This window comes from Tenrec ecaudatus, chromosome 3 (genome assembly GCF_050624435.1).
Source record: "Tenrec ecaudatus isolate mTenEca1 chromosome 3, mTenEca1.hap1, whole genome shotgun sequence".
Lineage (NCBI taxonomy): Eukaryota > Metazoa > Chordata > Mammalia > Afrosoricida > Tenrecidae > Tenrec > Tenrec ecaudatus.
The window spans coordinates 118688889-118702875 of NC_134532.1; the positions used below are offsets into that span (position 1 = coordinate 118688889).

The window sequence follows — 13987 nt, forward strand, 5'->3', positions numbered from 1 at the left end:
TTCTACTTATAGATAATACATATTTTGATGCTGTTAACGTGGTAGAATATGTCCTAAGGGGACTGATGGGGTAAGATTTGTAAGAAACCTGTTCCTCAAATTCATGCAGTTAGAAAGGTACACATACAACCCACACGGTAGCATGTAGTGCAATTGCAATAGCATCTTCCAAAGAACCTGACAGGATAAAAATGGATGGTGGTTGATATATGTCCCAGAGATCACGAAAGGGTGAAGTGTTCAAAAATTCTTATTCTTTGCACTTTTGGCCATGATCACACAATTGGGCCTTTGTGGAGTCAAAATACCGATGCACATCTTTCGGGGATTCACGGCGTTTTCAGCTAACATCTGTCTGATATCACTAGTGATAATCCATATATTATGTTGTTTCCTAGATCCAGTTTGAAATTCTGGCAGTCTCCAATAAGTACATTATTGCAACAGTTTCTGAGTTATTTTCAGCAGAATTTACTTGAATTTGATATTAATAGTAATTGATCGATAATTTTTGCATTCTTTGGGGTCATCTGTGGAATAGGCGCAATTGTGAACCTAGTCCAGACAATTGGCCAGGTAGTTTACTTCCAAAAACCTTGTAACAGACAACAAATATGCCTGAAAGGTGTAATTGAAACATCTCAATTGACATTTGGTCAACTTAAGCCTGGTATTTCGCTAATCTTTCCAGTGCAAATTAACCATTTTTTCCCTTTAATACCATTGTTTCTTGATTACATGCTACCTCATATATTTGTACTCAATTGCTGCCTTTTGTTCCTTTTATTTAACTCCCATCTGTAGTTGATGCTTCCTGCCTCATTCAGTATTTTGCCCATAGACCTCTTCAATCTTGTGGGCTGAATTTTTTGCCAGTTCTTTCAACTTGAGAAATGCTAGGTGTGTTCTCACCATGTTGCACTTGGCATTATAATATTTTTGTCTCCTCAAACTACTCTCTGAAATCTTCTTTTCAGCATTTCTTTTACTTGTTACTCGATATTTAAGAGCAAATTTCGAGTCTTCTGATAGAAATTTTGGTCTTTTATTTCTTAAATGCCTTTTTAATGACCTTTCGTGCTCGCTTCATATATGATGCCCTTAAAGTCACTCTTCAGTGCAACTGGTCTCTAGTTAGGAGCGAGCGGTAAATGCCTCATCTATTTTTGAGATGGTCTCTAACTTAAGGTGTATATACTCGAGTTATATTTTGGTACTCCTGGGCTTCATTTTCATCAGTTTCAACTTGCATTTAACATATGAGCATTGATGGCCTATTCGGGTTATCAATCACGCTGGATGGCTCTTAACGACATACAGAGCAGACTTGATTTCTGTGTATGTAGTCTGACTCGGTCCACATGGATATTGCCATTTATGTTGTTGAAAAAGGGAATTTCCCAATGAATAGGTCATCAGGCTTGGTAGTATTTCTCTACTACTGATCCCTTCTTCCTTTCCAACTGTTGCATTTCATTCACCAGTAAATATCAATGTACCTTGATTTGATTTTTGATCCATTTAAGATGCAGGGTTTTGTAAAAAGCTTCAATTTCTTCATCTTTAGTATTAATGGATTGTGCCTGCATTTGACTAACGGTCTTATCAACTGGTCTTTCTTGTAGTCCTCCTGTCAGTGACAGTGTGGTACTTAAGGGTAGATCTTGAATTGTTATTTTTTATGATGGATTGGCACTGTTTCTTTTTAACTTGCTATTTTTGACACTAGACCAAAAAGTGTCTGCAAATTGTCACTACTAGTCCGTTTAAGCTAATTCCTGAGATGATGAAAGGTACAATTTCCTTTTTTCCAACTTTGTAAATGTTCCCACTTCATGCATTCCACGTGGAAGTTTGCATCTGTTTCTTCTTACTTTGAGTCGTGTCCCAACAGCAATGAAGATCCCCAAAGCGTACTCCAGCCACATCAGTGGAAAGTGGCTTTTTCCCAGTCATTTCTGAGAGCTTGTCAATCACGGGTGCTCATCTTTTAACACAATGCCCTGCCACACATCCCCACTCCAAGGAGATCAAGTTAGATCCTTCAGTTTTATCTGGAATGGCAACTAAAACCCCGGTGGTATTTCAAATATCGGTTGCCTTGCTTCCAACATTACAACACACAAAGCTATCACAGTACAACAAATTTAACAGACTACAAATATCGTATGTACTCGTGTATAAGCCGAGTTTTCCAGCACATTTTAATGCAGTTTTTGTGGTAAAATTAGGTGCCTCGGCTGATAGTTGGGTCAGCTTATACTCAAGTATATACGGTAGTTAAGTAACTGATAGTTCAGCCAGTTTGGGCCTATGTATTGTTGGGGGAGAAATAGTCGGCCTTTATATTTAAGAGCCATCTTGACTGGGCCCCTGTTTCTCTCTAACTATGCAAGGTTATATGCCAGGAACCTTATAAACAAGGAACCTTTACTGTGAAGGACATCAGTTGAAGAACTCAAGTAGTAATTCTTTTTACCTTTGGTGCATCTTTGTGACATAGCATCACAGGGTAATTATTTATTCACCTATGTGGCAGGCCGTTGTGTTCCAGGAAAGTTTAGTCTGATGACATAACAATCTATAGAGAATGGATTTTCTTGGAAAACTGGATAGTAACAAAATTAAACTTATCCTTGGAGTATTTTCTCAGATCAGTTGAAGTAATAGCACTGTCACAATTACGGTTGCCGGTATTCTAATGATTATAGGCTCTGATTTATTAAAAAACTGTTTTTTATAAATCATTTTATTGGGGCTCATAAAACTCTTAAAAACAGTGTTTAATGCAAAGTTCAGAGTGCCAATCAGATAACTATCTGAGTTTCCATTTCTTTTTTGCTCATACTCGTGGATCTGCAAAAATTACAGAATTTAATAGATTGTAATTGGCGGAATTCTCTTTGATTGTTAACGTTATGAAACAAAAAGTGCATCATTTAAATGGTACACAGGAACCACACATAGGGATAAAAATATTTTATATGATTTCATAAGATTTTATAAGTTCTTTGGTAAGTCTGTGTATGTGCTATTAAAAAAAGTATAGTTCCAGTATGAATGATGCAATGGGAAGAAATTAACCTCCTTACATACTGCAGCTGGTTTTTACATGCTTAATTATTTTATTTTAATTGGAAATGAAGCTTGCAGAGAGAGGTAATGTTAAAACTATTTGGAGACCCAAGCTAACTTGCTTGTGTATCGCATAGCCACAGGAGGAAGCACTTTATTTGACTATTACCTTTGACAGCAAAACAACCGTACAAAGCAGTTAGCCTTTATACACATGATGTCTCCATGATTTCTGTTCGACTTAATAGCAACTGGTTTGATTTGGGGGTGGGGGGAGAGTTGATGCTTAACATTAAGAGTTTAGTAGGTTTTAATCAGAAGTGATATGTGTCTTAGACTAGTTCATCATTATAGAATTAATGTAGTCAGTGGTAACGAGCCAGAGTGAATGAAGGCAGGTATACCAGTAGTAAGTTATTTCTATGTTAAGTACCACTGAGTCACTTCTGATTCATGGTGAGCCTCCTGTGCCACCCTCAAACAATCTTTTATTATGCTTGAGATCGTTTCTTCACTGTGTAAATCCACAGCATGGAGGGCCTTCCTACTTTGCCAAGCCTGAGGGATTGTCTGTCCCTCCCCCCCCCCATAACTTTTTTTTAACAATTTATTGGGGCTCATACAATTCTTATCACAGTTCATACATATACATACATCAATTGTATAAAGCACATCTGTAAAGTCTTTGCCCTAATCATTTTTTTCTCCTCTTTTCTTTTTTTACATTTTATTAGGGACTCATCACAATCCATACATGTACATACATCAAATGTATAAAGCACATCCATACATTACCTGCCCCAATCATTCTCAAGGCAATTGCTCTCCACTTAAGCCCCTTGCATCAGGTCCTCTTTTTTTTTTCCCCTCCCTCCCCTTTCCCCCCTCCCTCATGTGCCCTTGGTAATTTGTACATCGTTATTTTGTCATATCTTGCCCTATCCGGAGTCTCCCTTCCCCCCTTCTCTGCTGTCCCTCTCCCAGGGAAGAGGTCACATGTGGATCCTTGTAATCAGTTCCCCCTTTCCAACCCACTCACCCTCCACTCACCCAGCATCGTCCCTCACACCCTTGGTCCTGAAGGTATCATCCACCCTGGATTCCCTGTACCTCCAGCCCTCATATGTACCAGTGTACAGCCTCTGTCCTATGCAGCCCTGCAAGGTAGAATTCGGATCATGGTAGTTGGGGGGAGGAAGCATCCAGGATCCCCCCCCCCACCCCCCCAGATAACTTGACCAAGGTGCATGACCACCTCACATCTTGTAAGGAACAATACTTCGACATTTCTACGTCATAATATGTTTTCATCTTACACATTTTTGAGCAAACGAACTTTGAATAGTCTATCAATCTTACTGAACCATCTTTATTTGAACCAATTAGACATAGCACTTGATTTTGTGAAGGGAGGAGGAAAGATTAAACGAAACTCTTTAAGAACTGGGTTTTATAAAAGCTTTAATATATTATCTTCAATATTAACCTGTTTGTAAAATTGTTTGCTATTTAAGTTCTTCGTATACTTGTAATATGTGTTCTGAAAAAGAATGATGTTCTCTATTCAAAGTCTCTAATAGAGCAGATATGATATTGATAGTAATCCAGTTGCTATAAAATTTTATTGGCTTCAGAGGCAACTTTATAAATCCCTATCGTCTTTATTTTTGAGCAAGCCAGTATCGTTTGCACATCACCTTCTCTGGTCACCTTCATCTTGGTGGCCTTCAAAAGAATCTAGGTTTGGAAACTCATTCTATCATTGTTTTCACTTGACATGATTCTAAGTATATTTTACTCATTTTAAGCACATGATGAGGTCAAGGTCGAGCAGTAATTTGTGCTGGGGGGTTATTGGATAACTTAAAATGTAAACAACTTAAAAGTTTTGGTTTTCATTAAACTGGAATGGCAAACAGCTTTGTTATCTCACCTTGTTTTGGTGTTAATAAAGCCTCGTGGCCAACTGTGGAAAGCACTTGGCTACTAGAGAATTTGGCCGCTCAAACATACCAATGGCTCTGCAAAAGAAATGTGTTGCAGTCTGCTTCCATAAAGATAAACAATCCAATAAAACTATATAGGGCAGTTCTATTCTGTCCAACAGGGAGGGTTAGTATGATTTGGAATTGGCTAGGTGACTGTTTGACTTGGTATTCACAATTCATTTTCTTCTATGAATAGTTCAGGATGCCTTTGAAGGATTAAAAAACCTCGTGGTTTTAAATGAGAATTTTGAGGCGCCCTGGTGGCTATGTCAGCTAAACATTGAATTGCTAACCACAAAGCAATGGTTCAAACCTAGCGGCCACTCTTTGAAAGATGAGACTTGTCTGCTCCCATAAAGATTTACAGCCTTGGGAAAACTATGGGTTATCTCTGATTCAGGAGCTACTGAATGGCAGATGGGTTTGGGGTTGGGTAGAAGTTAAATTTTTCTTAGATCTATTTTATTGCCTCTCACGCGAGGTAGTTTCCTGTTGCTTGAAATAATTGGCGTTTTTATTTGCCAATGAGCAGAATAACCTGTAAGTGATACTGAGCTTTCGACATACATCTGACTTTTAGTGAGAAAAATATATGAACTACACTTACAAGTTTGGGTTTTTTGTTGTGGTGGTTTTTTTTTTTTTAATTATAGCTTGACTATGAATAGTTCGTTTGCTTCTTTATACTTTGGGAATCAGAATCTGGTGTATTTATATTTCTAGTGATTCATTTAATGTCTTATAAATTGAGATGTCTCCCATAATTTTTTAGTGTATGTTTAAATTTTTGTGGTGATTTCCGGTTAATTTGAACTGAATTGCGAGGAGGAATTGGATGATTCAAGTACACTGTAGTTTTTAAAGAACTAAACTTGATTTGTTAATAGAGGAATCTTCAGAAAATAGAAATCCTGTATGGAATGTGTAACGATAATTTTTCTTTCACAGAATGACAGCCCATATCAAGGCGGTGTATTCTTTTTGACAATTCATTTTCCTACAGACTACCCCTTCAAACCACCTAAGGTAAGTGTTTCCACCCTCTAAGTCTCCAGTATATATATACTCATTCTTTATTTTAGAGCATTCTTAACAAATTAAAACTGCTGTATGTGTTTCTGATGGATAACTGAGGAAATTTTTTTAAATTAAAATTAGTACCCTGAGGTGACTAGTTTATTAGTATTAAAGGCATGTGTTTGACTTCCCAAGCTATTGACATATTTATATGAGTAATCATAAAAGAGATCTTGGCAATAAGACCTTTGTTGTCTTTGGAATTCCCCTTCACCGGTCACGTTACAGGTTTACCAAATGGGTCCTTGAGATCAAATACTGGTGGATTACAGGCAGTCCCCAGGTTACACAGGATAATCTATTCTTTAAAGATGCAGTTAAGAATTTTGTAGGCCAGTTGGAACTGGGTACGGTGCATACGCTTCTTATTTAGCCTTATCCTCATGCAAGAAGATAAGCTCCTGACCACAAGCTTGGTGGTTCTTCAGCCCTTCAGAAGGATGAGGCTGTCCCATAAAGATCCACAATTTTGGAACCCTCTTATGAGTTAGAATCCATTCAGTGACATCAGGTTTGGTTTGGGGGTTAGTGCAAGAACAGGCTTGGTACTCAGTGATATAAGAGTAGCATGTAGATATGGTGATTGTGATGGAAAGGTTTTGTTTTTCTGATCCTTTGCAAGTAAGTCATTAATAATAATAACAGTGCTTTGAAAAATAGTATTACTCTTGCCCAAAGAGGACAACTGACCATGCCGCTTTGAATGTTTGTTTGTGGCTTTCCAGTCTTGCCAAAAACCCAACCATCCATATCAGGCTGTTGGGATTTACTGTACCTCTCAGCCTTGACTCTTTAAATTTTCCTGTTCCTGTTAACCGGGTAAGATCACCTAAATTGTATAAATTTAATTTTATGCCTGGTTTGCTTCATATGTCATGGTCATGTAGGGTTGGAAGCCCTACATTAAAAGGATATCTCATGTAAATTAAGACATGTAACCCAGAGACTTTACTGAATTCAAATGTACATATTATGTTCATTTAGAGCACAGATTAAAAGGCATGCTACATTTAAGTTAGTAAGATGTGCTGGTCAAATCACCTTGTATTTAAATGCCCTTCAAATTACTCTTTAGCTCTCCATATGGTAAGGCCACAGGTAACTTCACATCTGATAGCAAATTTTTGCCCTAAGTTATTCTTTGCATTTTAATTTTAAAAGCCTTCCAGGAGAAAGGTGAGAGTTCTATTTCCATAAAGTGTTAGTCTCGTACCCCATAGAGGCAGTTCTACCCTGCCTGTAGGGTCGCTATGAGTTGGAATTAACTCAATGACCGTTTGGTTTGGCTTTGATTTTTAAAGGCCAGATTCAGTCATTTTTGAACCTTTTTTTTAATGTATAAATTAGGCACTATCCATTTGGTTGTCTTAAATTGTATCTTAATTATTTTCAGCCTTGCCCTAAAAGGTTTTCTGAATGCTTGATTTTATTTATTTTAGGTTGCATTTACAACAAGAATTTATCATCCAAATATTAACAGTAATGGCAGCATTTGTCTCGATATTCTAAGATCACAGTGGTCTCCTGCTTTAACTATTTCTAAAGGTAAAATACTTTTTTTTAAGTTTTGAGTTGCTCTTTTTTATATATATATACTTAGTCTTGTCCTTCTGCCAACTCTTCTATGAAAAAAGGAATAAGTTAACATTTTGCCTTTTGCGGCAGTATTTATTCATTAAGCATTTTATGGGAGCAAGTTAACATACAAATGGTTAGGGGGAAGTTGGTTTCAGTAAAAACAACACAAAACTTATTTGAATACATTTGGTACTATTTTTCATCCAAGTCACATGCACATCTCATTCTTTATTTAGTTGCTTTTATAAAAGCTAGCATGATGCTGCAATATACCGGATGTACTTGTGTATAAGCCGAGTTTTTTCAGCACGTTTTTAATTCAATTTTTGTGATAAAATTAGGTGCCTCGGCTAATATTTGGGTTGGCTTATACTCAAGTATATATGGTAAGTTTAATGACTATCAAGAGTTTTTAAAATTTAAGATTTGTGTGGTAGGAAGCATTTAGTTTTTGCCTTCCTGTTTATTTTTAGAGTAAAAATAAAAGAAAAAACCTTAGGTGGTGTGAATATGATAGTTTGGTTTGGTCTTAACAGTCTAAATGGATAGAGTTGGAAAAGTCTTTAGATCAATTATGCTCTTCTAATTGTTGTAAGGGTCTCTCAGTAACATCTGTGACACCTCGCCCTGGTCCTGCGTGAATATCCTCATTGAGAGTGCGGTCCTTCTCTCAGCAGGGACTCCAGTGGCTCTCATTTCACTCACACAGACACAAAACTTACTGGGAAAGGATGTCTGCCTTCTAAATCATTCAGATTTTGGTATTAATCCTCTTTAGGTACTCACAGTTCAATTTTGGGTGTTTTTACTTTGAATCATGTTTAAAATTATTTGCTTATCCTATGCAAATACGGAATTTCTAAGAGATGCTGTGTAGCATTTCTCGAGAATGACTAAAATGATTTTGGAGGGATCTAATTGCAGGATGTGGTTTGATTCTTTGAAACACAGATTTGAAATTATTTGCTGTCAAAGTTAGTGTTGTTTTTTAATGGTACTTAATTTGCTTCTCATACTGCGTTTATGTGTTCACACATTTTTCACACATTGCGTGGTGGCTGTCCTATAATGGACACTCTAACATAATGTGATATATGTCTCATGGTACTTGGCATCTTCTGAGCTGGTGTGTTGAAAAGGTAAGAATAAGAAACTGAAGAGGTTTGACATGGAATCAGTAGTCCTGCAAATGTAAGGATTCCTGGTGGGGTAGTAGTTATGTATTCAGCTGCTACCTGAAAGATTGGTGCTTTGAATTCACCAGCCGCTCTGGGAGAAAGAGTCACCATGCTTTCTGTAAATATTTTTACAGTGTTGGAAAACCCTATAAAGCAATCTACTCTGCCCTATAGGGCTGTTAACAGAATCTACCTGAAAAGCAATTACTTTGTTTGGTTTTGGGGTCTTTTTTTCTTTCTGTTTTTACTTAGGGGAATATATGGCTTGTTTACACTTGGATCTCATAGTAGTATTATGGTTGCATTTCAAATTCAAGAAGACAAAATTTCATGGGGCCAGGGGAATGGTGGTGCTGAGAGTTTGTGAGAAGCTCCCAGGGCAGGCTGCATTGATTGCTGCTCCTCAGGAGAAAAATGAGGCATCCTACTCCCATAGAGAGTTACTGTTTCATAAACTCATTGTGGCAATTAGTCCTGTCCTGTAGGGACACTTCGAGTCAGCATCAACTTGATAGCATTTTGGTTTTGAGAATTTATGGCTAATAACATAGATGTTCTCTAGATTCCCCCCCCCCCCTTTCAGTACAGAGAAAAATGGTTCTTTTAACTCTTGATTACTTAAGTACCAGTAGTACTATTTTTAATGAAATAAACTAAAATCTGGGGTTGGCAGTATTTTTGTAGCTGGTCTGGAATTTAATGCCAGCAAAACTATTTTTAGTATTTATTTACCTCGAACTTCTCTTCTGGGATGCAAAATATCTCGTGTACATTAAGATCTAAACGAAAAAACATTTATTTTGAGGGTTGACATGTATGTGTTTTACAAGAGTGCTTCATAGCTTTTAAGTTATCTCAGTGCCAATGATCACATAATAGACATTTGTATCCTTGCAGTTCTTTTATCCATTTGTTCACTGCTATGTGATCCGAACCCAGATGACCCCCTAGTGCCAGAGATTGCACGGATCTATAAAACAGACAGAGATAAGTAAGTATAAAATAGCTTAAAAGTTGTAACAAAAGTTGTTTTGCTTAAATTTATATTGTGCTATTATTGTGTCAATGTCTACAAGACTTGATGCTAATTTATGGTAAGGTTATAGGTGAAGTATACCAGATAGTTATTAAAATATTTGTTTTAATCACTAGGTTTTGGCTCATGTGACAGTGAATAGTTTGTTAAAAATATTTTAAATTTTATAGCATATTCCTAAATTATTGTTTAGGGGAAGAACACAAAATTTTCTCTACCCCAATTATATTCGGGAGCACACTATTGTTACTGTTGTAAAAATAAAATTAAATTTCTCATTCCGTTATGTTAGACATCACCATTACGACTACAGTATGTTATAATTAATGCCAAGTATACTTGTTCAATTAGGTACAATAGGTTAGCAAGAGAGTGGACAGAGAAATACGCTATGTTGTAGGGTAAGAAGACCTGTGCTCTGGTGCGCTTATTCATGGTACTGCCAACCACTGGGGTGCTGCATGCTTTATAGCACGGTATTAACTAACAAAAGGTAACAGAGATTTGGCACTTTTCATAAACACTGTATTTTTTAACTGCTTGACTTCGTTAAGCTTTAAAGTGTACTGAGTAATTATTGCTTGCAAGTATTTTTGCATGGCAAAGCAGTTTTATAGTACTAGTAAGGAAATGCCATTTAAGGTAATGTCCTTTTTTCATACGACGATGGTGTTAACTTTAATTTTAAAGACTTGTATAGTCATACAATTCGGCATTACATGGAATGTGATAATTTAGTACAAATGTTACCAGGTAGCAGGTAGTAAGTAATGTCAGGAAAAGCAGTTTGAAGCTAAGCATCTAAACTAAATACTGATCACTGACAAAGCCTGCTTTAGTGTCGGCTATATTCTGTGGCTCCCTGTGTGCTGGTGAAGTCTGTTTGTAAAGTGCTGGCCTTTTGAAGAAGGTATCTTTAAATGAGTTAACTATTAATAGTACAAAAAATAGTCCTTCAGATTTTTTAGAAATTAGAATTGCTTCATTCTTAGTTTGAAAATCCACTTTGTTTGTTTTAAACATTAAAATGGAAAATGAACGTTCTCTTTTCTTTGATCTAAGTTTCTTAAGATTATTGCTATTTTGGGTTTGTGTGTGTGTTTGGGTAAGTAGCTTGTGGCATGGATATAATTCAGATACATTGGTAGCATTCATAAGCTTAAGTGATTTGCCTTGTGTTTATGTGTCAATTACCTGTTACTCTTTTTCACAAAGATACCTGCCTTCTACTTTCAGCAGTTCCCACTCAGCAAGTCTCTGGTGAGGCTTAGTAACTTTAGTCACCACATATTTGGAAAGTAACACACGTAGTTCAGAATTAGTACATAACACACTCACTCTTAGTTGCTCTTGAAGACCACTGCGCTGTCACCCATATCCTGCCCAGTGTCTTAATTCTTTTGTTTGTCCCTTAGTCCTATAGGCATCATCTTTTCTAGATAGGAGCAAGTAATTTCTATATTTCTTTCAAAGTTTGGGATGAAGCTAGATTGGGGTGGGGGTTATGATCTAATTTTGATGGATTTTATTAGGTATAGAATGTATGTGCTATTCTAACACAAGTCCTAGCTCATACTGTAAAATAATTTTGTAAATGTTAATGTGCCACAGTGAGTATTTTGCATAATTTTAAGAGTTTCTAATAAAACATTAGCTCAGTGGTAGGAGATAGAAAAATTCTCATTACTGTCTTCAGTGCTTAGAGCTCTCGTCTCATTGTTTAGAGTACCATTGCTGTTTCTCTTTATTCCTTAGTTTATATTCTGATCGTAGCTATTAAAAGGATATATCCCTGATGAGGCTGGCCATTAATAAGAACTCTTTCTTCTTAAGTACTGAAAATTCTTAGATTTTAAAGTTTTAAATAAAATCTTCTTCATTTACAGGTACAACAGAATATCTCGGGAATGGACTCAGAAGTATGCCATGTGATGCTACCTTAAAGTCAGAATAACCTGCATTATAGCTGGAATAAACTTTAAATTACTGTTCCTTTTTTGATTTTTCTTATCCGGCTGCTCCCCTATCAGACCTCATCTTTTTTAATTTTATTTTTTGTTTACCTCCCTCCATTCATTCACATGCTCATCTGAGAAGACTTAAGTTCTTCCAGCTTTGGACAATAACTGCTTTTAGAAACTGTAAAGTAGTTACAAGAGAACAGTTGCCCAAGATTGTTTTTTGGTTTTTTTTTGTTTTGTTTTGTTCTTTTTTAATGGAGCATGTGTATTATGTGGCCAATGTCTTCACTCTAACTTGGTTATGAGACTAAAACCATTCCTCACTGCTCTAACATGCTGAAGAAGTCATCTGAGGGGGAGGGAGATGGATGCTCAGTTGTCACAGCAAAGGAAGCAGCGTTATTCTAGCAGCATCCATTCTTGTTTAAGCCTTCCACTGGCAAAGAGATTTGAGGTTACATGATATACTTTATGCTCATAACTGATGTGGCTGGAGAATTGGTATTGAATTTATAGCATCAGCAGAACAGAAAATGTGATGTATTTTATGCATGTCAATAAAGGAATGACCTGTTCTTGTTCTACAGAGAATGGAAATTGGAAGTCAAACACCCTTTGTATTCCAAAATAGGGTCTCAAAACATTTTGTAATTTTCATTTAAATTGTTAGGAGGCTTGGAGCTATTAGTTAATCTATCTTCCAATACACTGTTTAATATAGCACTGAATAAATGATGCAAGTTGTCAATGGATGAGTGATCAACTAATAGCTCTGCTAGTAATTGATTTATTTTTCTTCAATAAAGTTGCATAAACCAATGAGTTAGCTGCCTGGATTAATCAGTATGGGAAACAATCTTTTGTAAATGCAAAGCTGTTTTGTATATACTGTTGGGATTTGCTTCATTGTTTGACATCAAATAATGATGTAAAGTTCAAAAGAGTGAATATTTTGCCATGTTCAGTTAAAGTGCACAGTCTGTTACAGGTTGACACATTGATTGACCTGATTTATGCAGAATTAATAAGCTACTCAGATAGTATAGCTTTAGTATGCTGCACATGATACTGGCAGCCCTAGAGTTCAAAGATGGACTTGGGACCCAGCAGTTTTGAAACCTGTATATGGAGTTTTAAGAAATTTATTTTCCAGGTGCAACCCCCATTTAAATTTTTTCTTCACCTTGTACACTTGACAGCTAAAAAAATGGGAATAATAATGGGTCAAAATTTACAAAATAAAGTACTGTTTTGGTGTGGGAGTTGTCATGAGGCTGTGTTGAAGTGACTTTACTATGTGGGATATTGAGTATCCATTGAAATGGATTTGTTCAGCCATTTTACATTAATGAGCATTTAAATGCAACCGGTATCATTTCAGGTGACTTAACATGAATGAATAAAAGTCGATGCTATTGGATTTTTGTTTGACAAGTGCTATCTGTGCCACTGATCTAACTTCTCTAGTAACAAAGGCATTATCTTCACCCTTCCTAATTCTGACCCTCTAGTTTTGCTTTTTCCCTAGTTGTTCTGATTTGTCCATTGCTTTATTACAGTCCTGTATTCGATTTTGAACACATCTGTGACTTTGCTCCATTTTCACGTTTTTGCACAGCTTACACAACGGTGCAGTCTTATTCCTTGTCTGCACAATGATGTGGTAAGCTAGATATAAAATAAATGTTAAAGCTTGATTTTTATAAACATTTTAATACGTCGTTTGGACATGATTTATTGACTTAGGGTTGTTCTCTAAACTGGAAATGCATGCCTTCTGAAGAAGTTCTGACTGTTAATTCTGTAATAAGCAGTTCCTTGGGAAATAGCAATCCAACTATACAATTTTCTAGTGAGTGAATTTTTTTTTTCTAATGCTTTAAAAATACTGGTAGCTTCTTAAGGATAGATGTACTGTGACTTCTTTTGGGTTCAAATTATGAATGAGAAATTAGTAACAACACAAGGTAAGAAGTACTGCTTTTTGGCTATTTCCAAAGTAATAACTTCTGAGACTCCTATACTCTAAATATAACAGCTTTAGTAGGCAAATCATTTCTTGGAAGCCAACCATGGATGGAAACAACTTGTCAA

At 36.3% G+C, this 13987-nt stretch overlaps 1 protein-coding gene across 4 annotated transcripts in view; it reads left to right on the plus strand.

The window, feature by feature from the left end:
- UBE2D3 (ubiquitin conjugating enzyme E2 D3) overlaps positions 1–13608 on the plus strand; it is a 33354-nt gene extending 19746 nt beyond the window's left edge. For all 4 annotated transcript variants that reach the window (XM_075543979.1, XM_075543980.1, XM_075543978.1 and 1 more), the window contains exons 5-8: positions 6012–6089; positions 7580–7685; positions 9794–9887; positions 11819–13608. In XM_075543979.1, the coding sequence (XP_075400094.1) occupies positions 6012–6089; positions 7580–7685; positions 9794–9887; positions 11819–11864 (324 nt within the window). In that variant the 3' untranslated portion in view covers positions 11865–13608. The remainder of the gene's footprint in view (positions 1–6011; positions 6090–7579; positions 7686–9793; positions 9888–11818) is intronic.
- Positions 13609–13987: the final 379 nt, after the last annotated feature.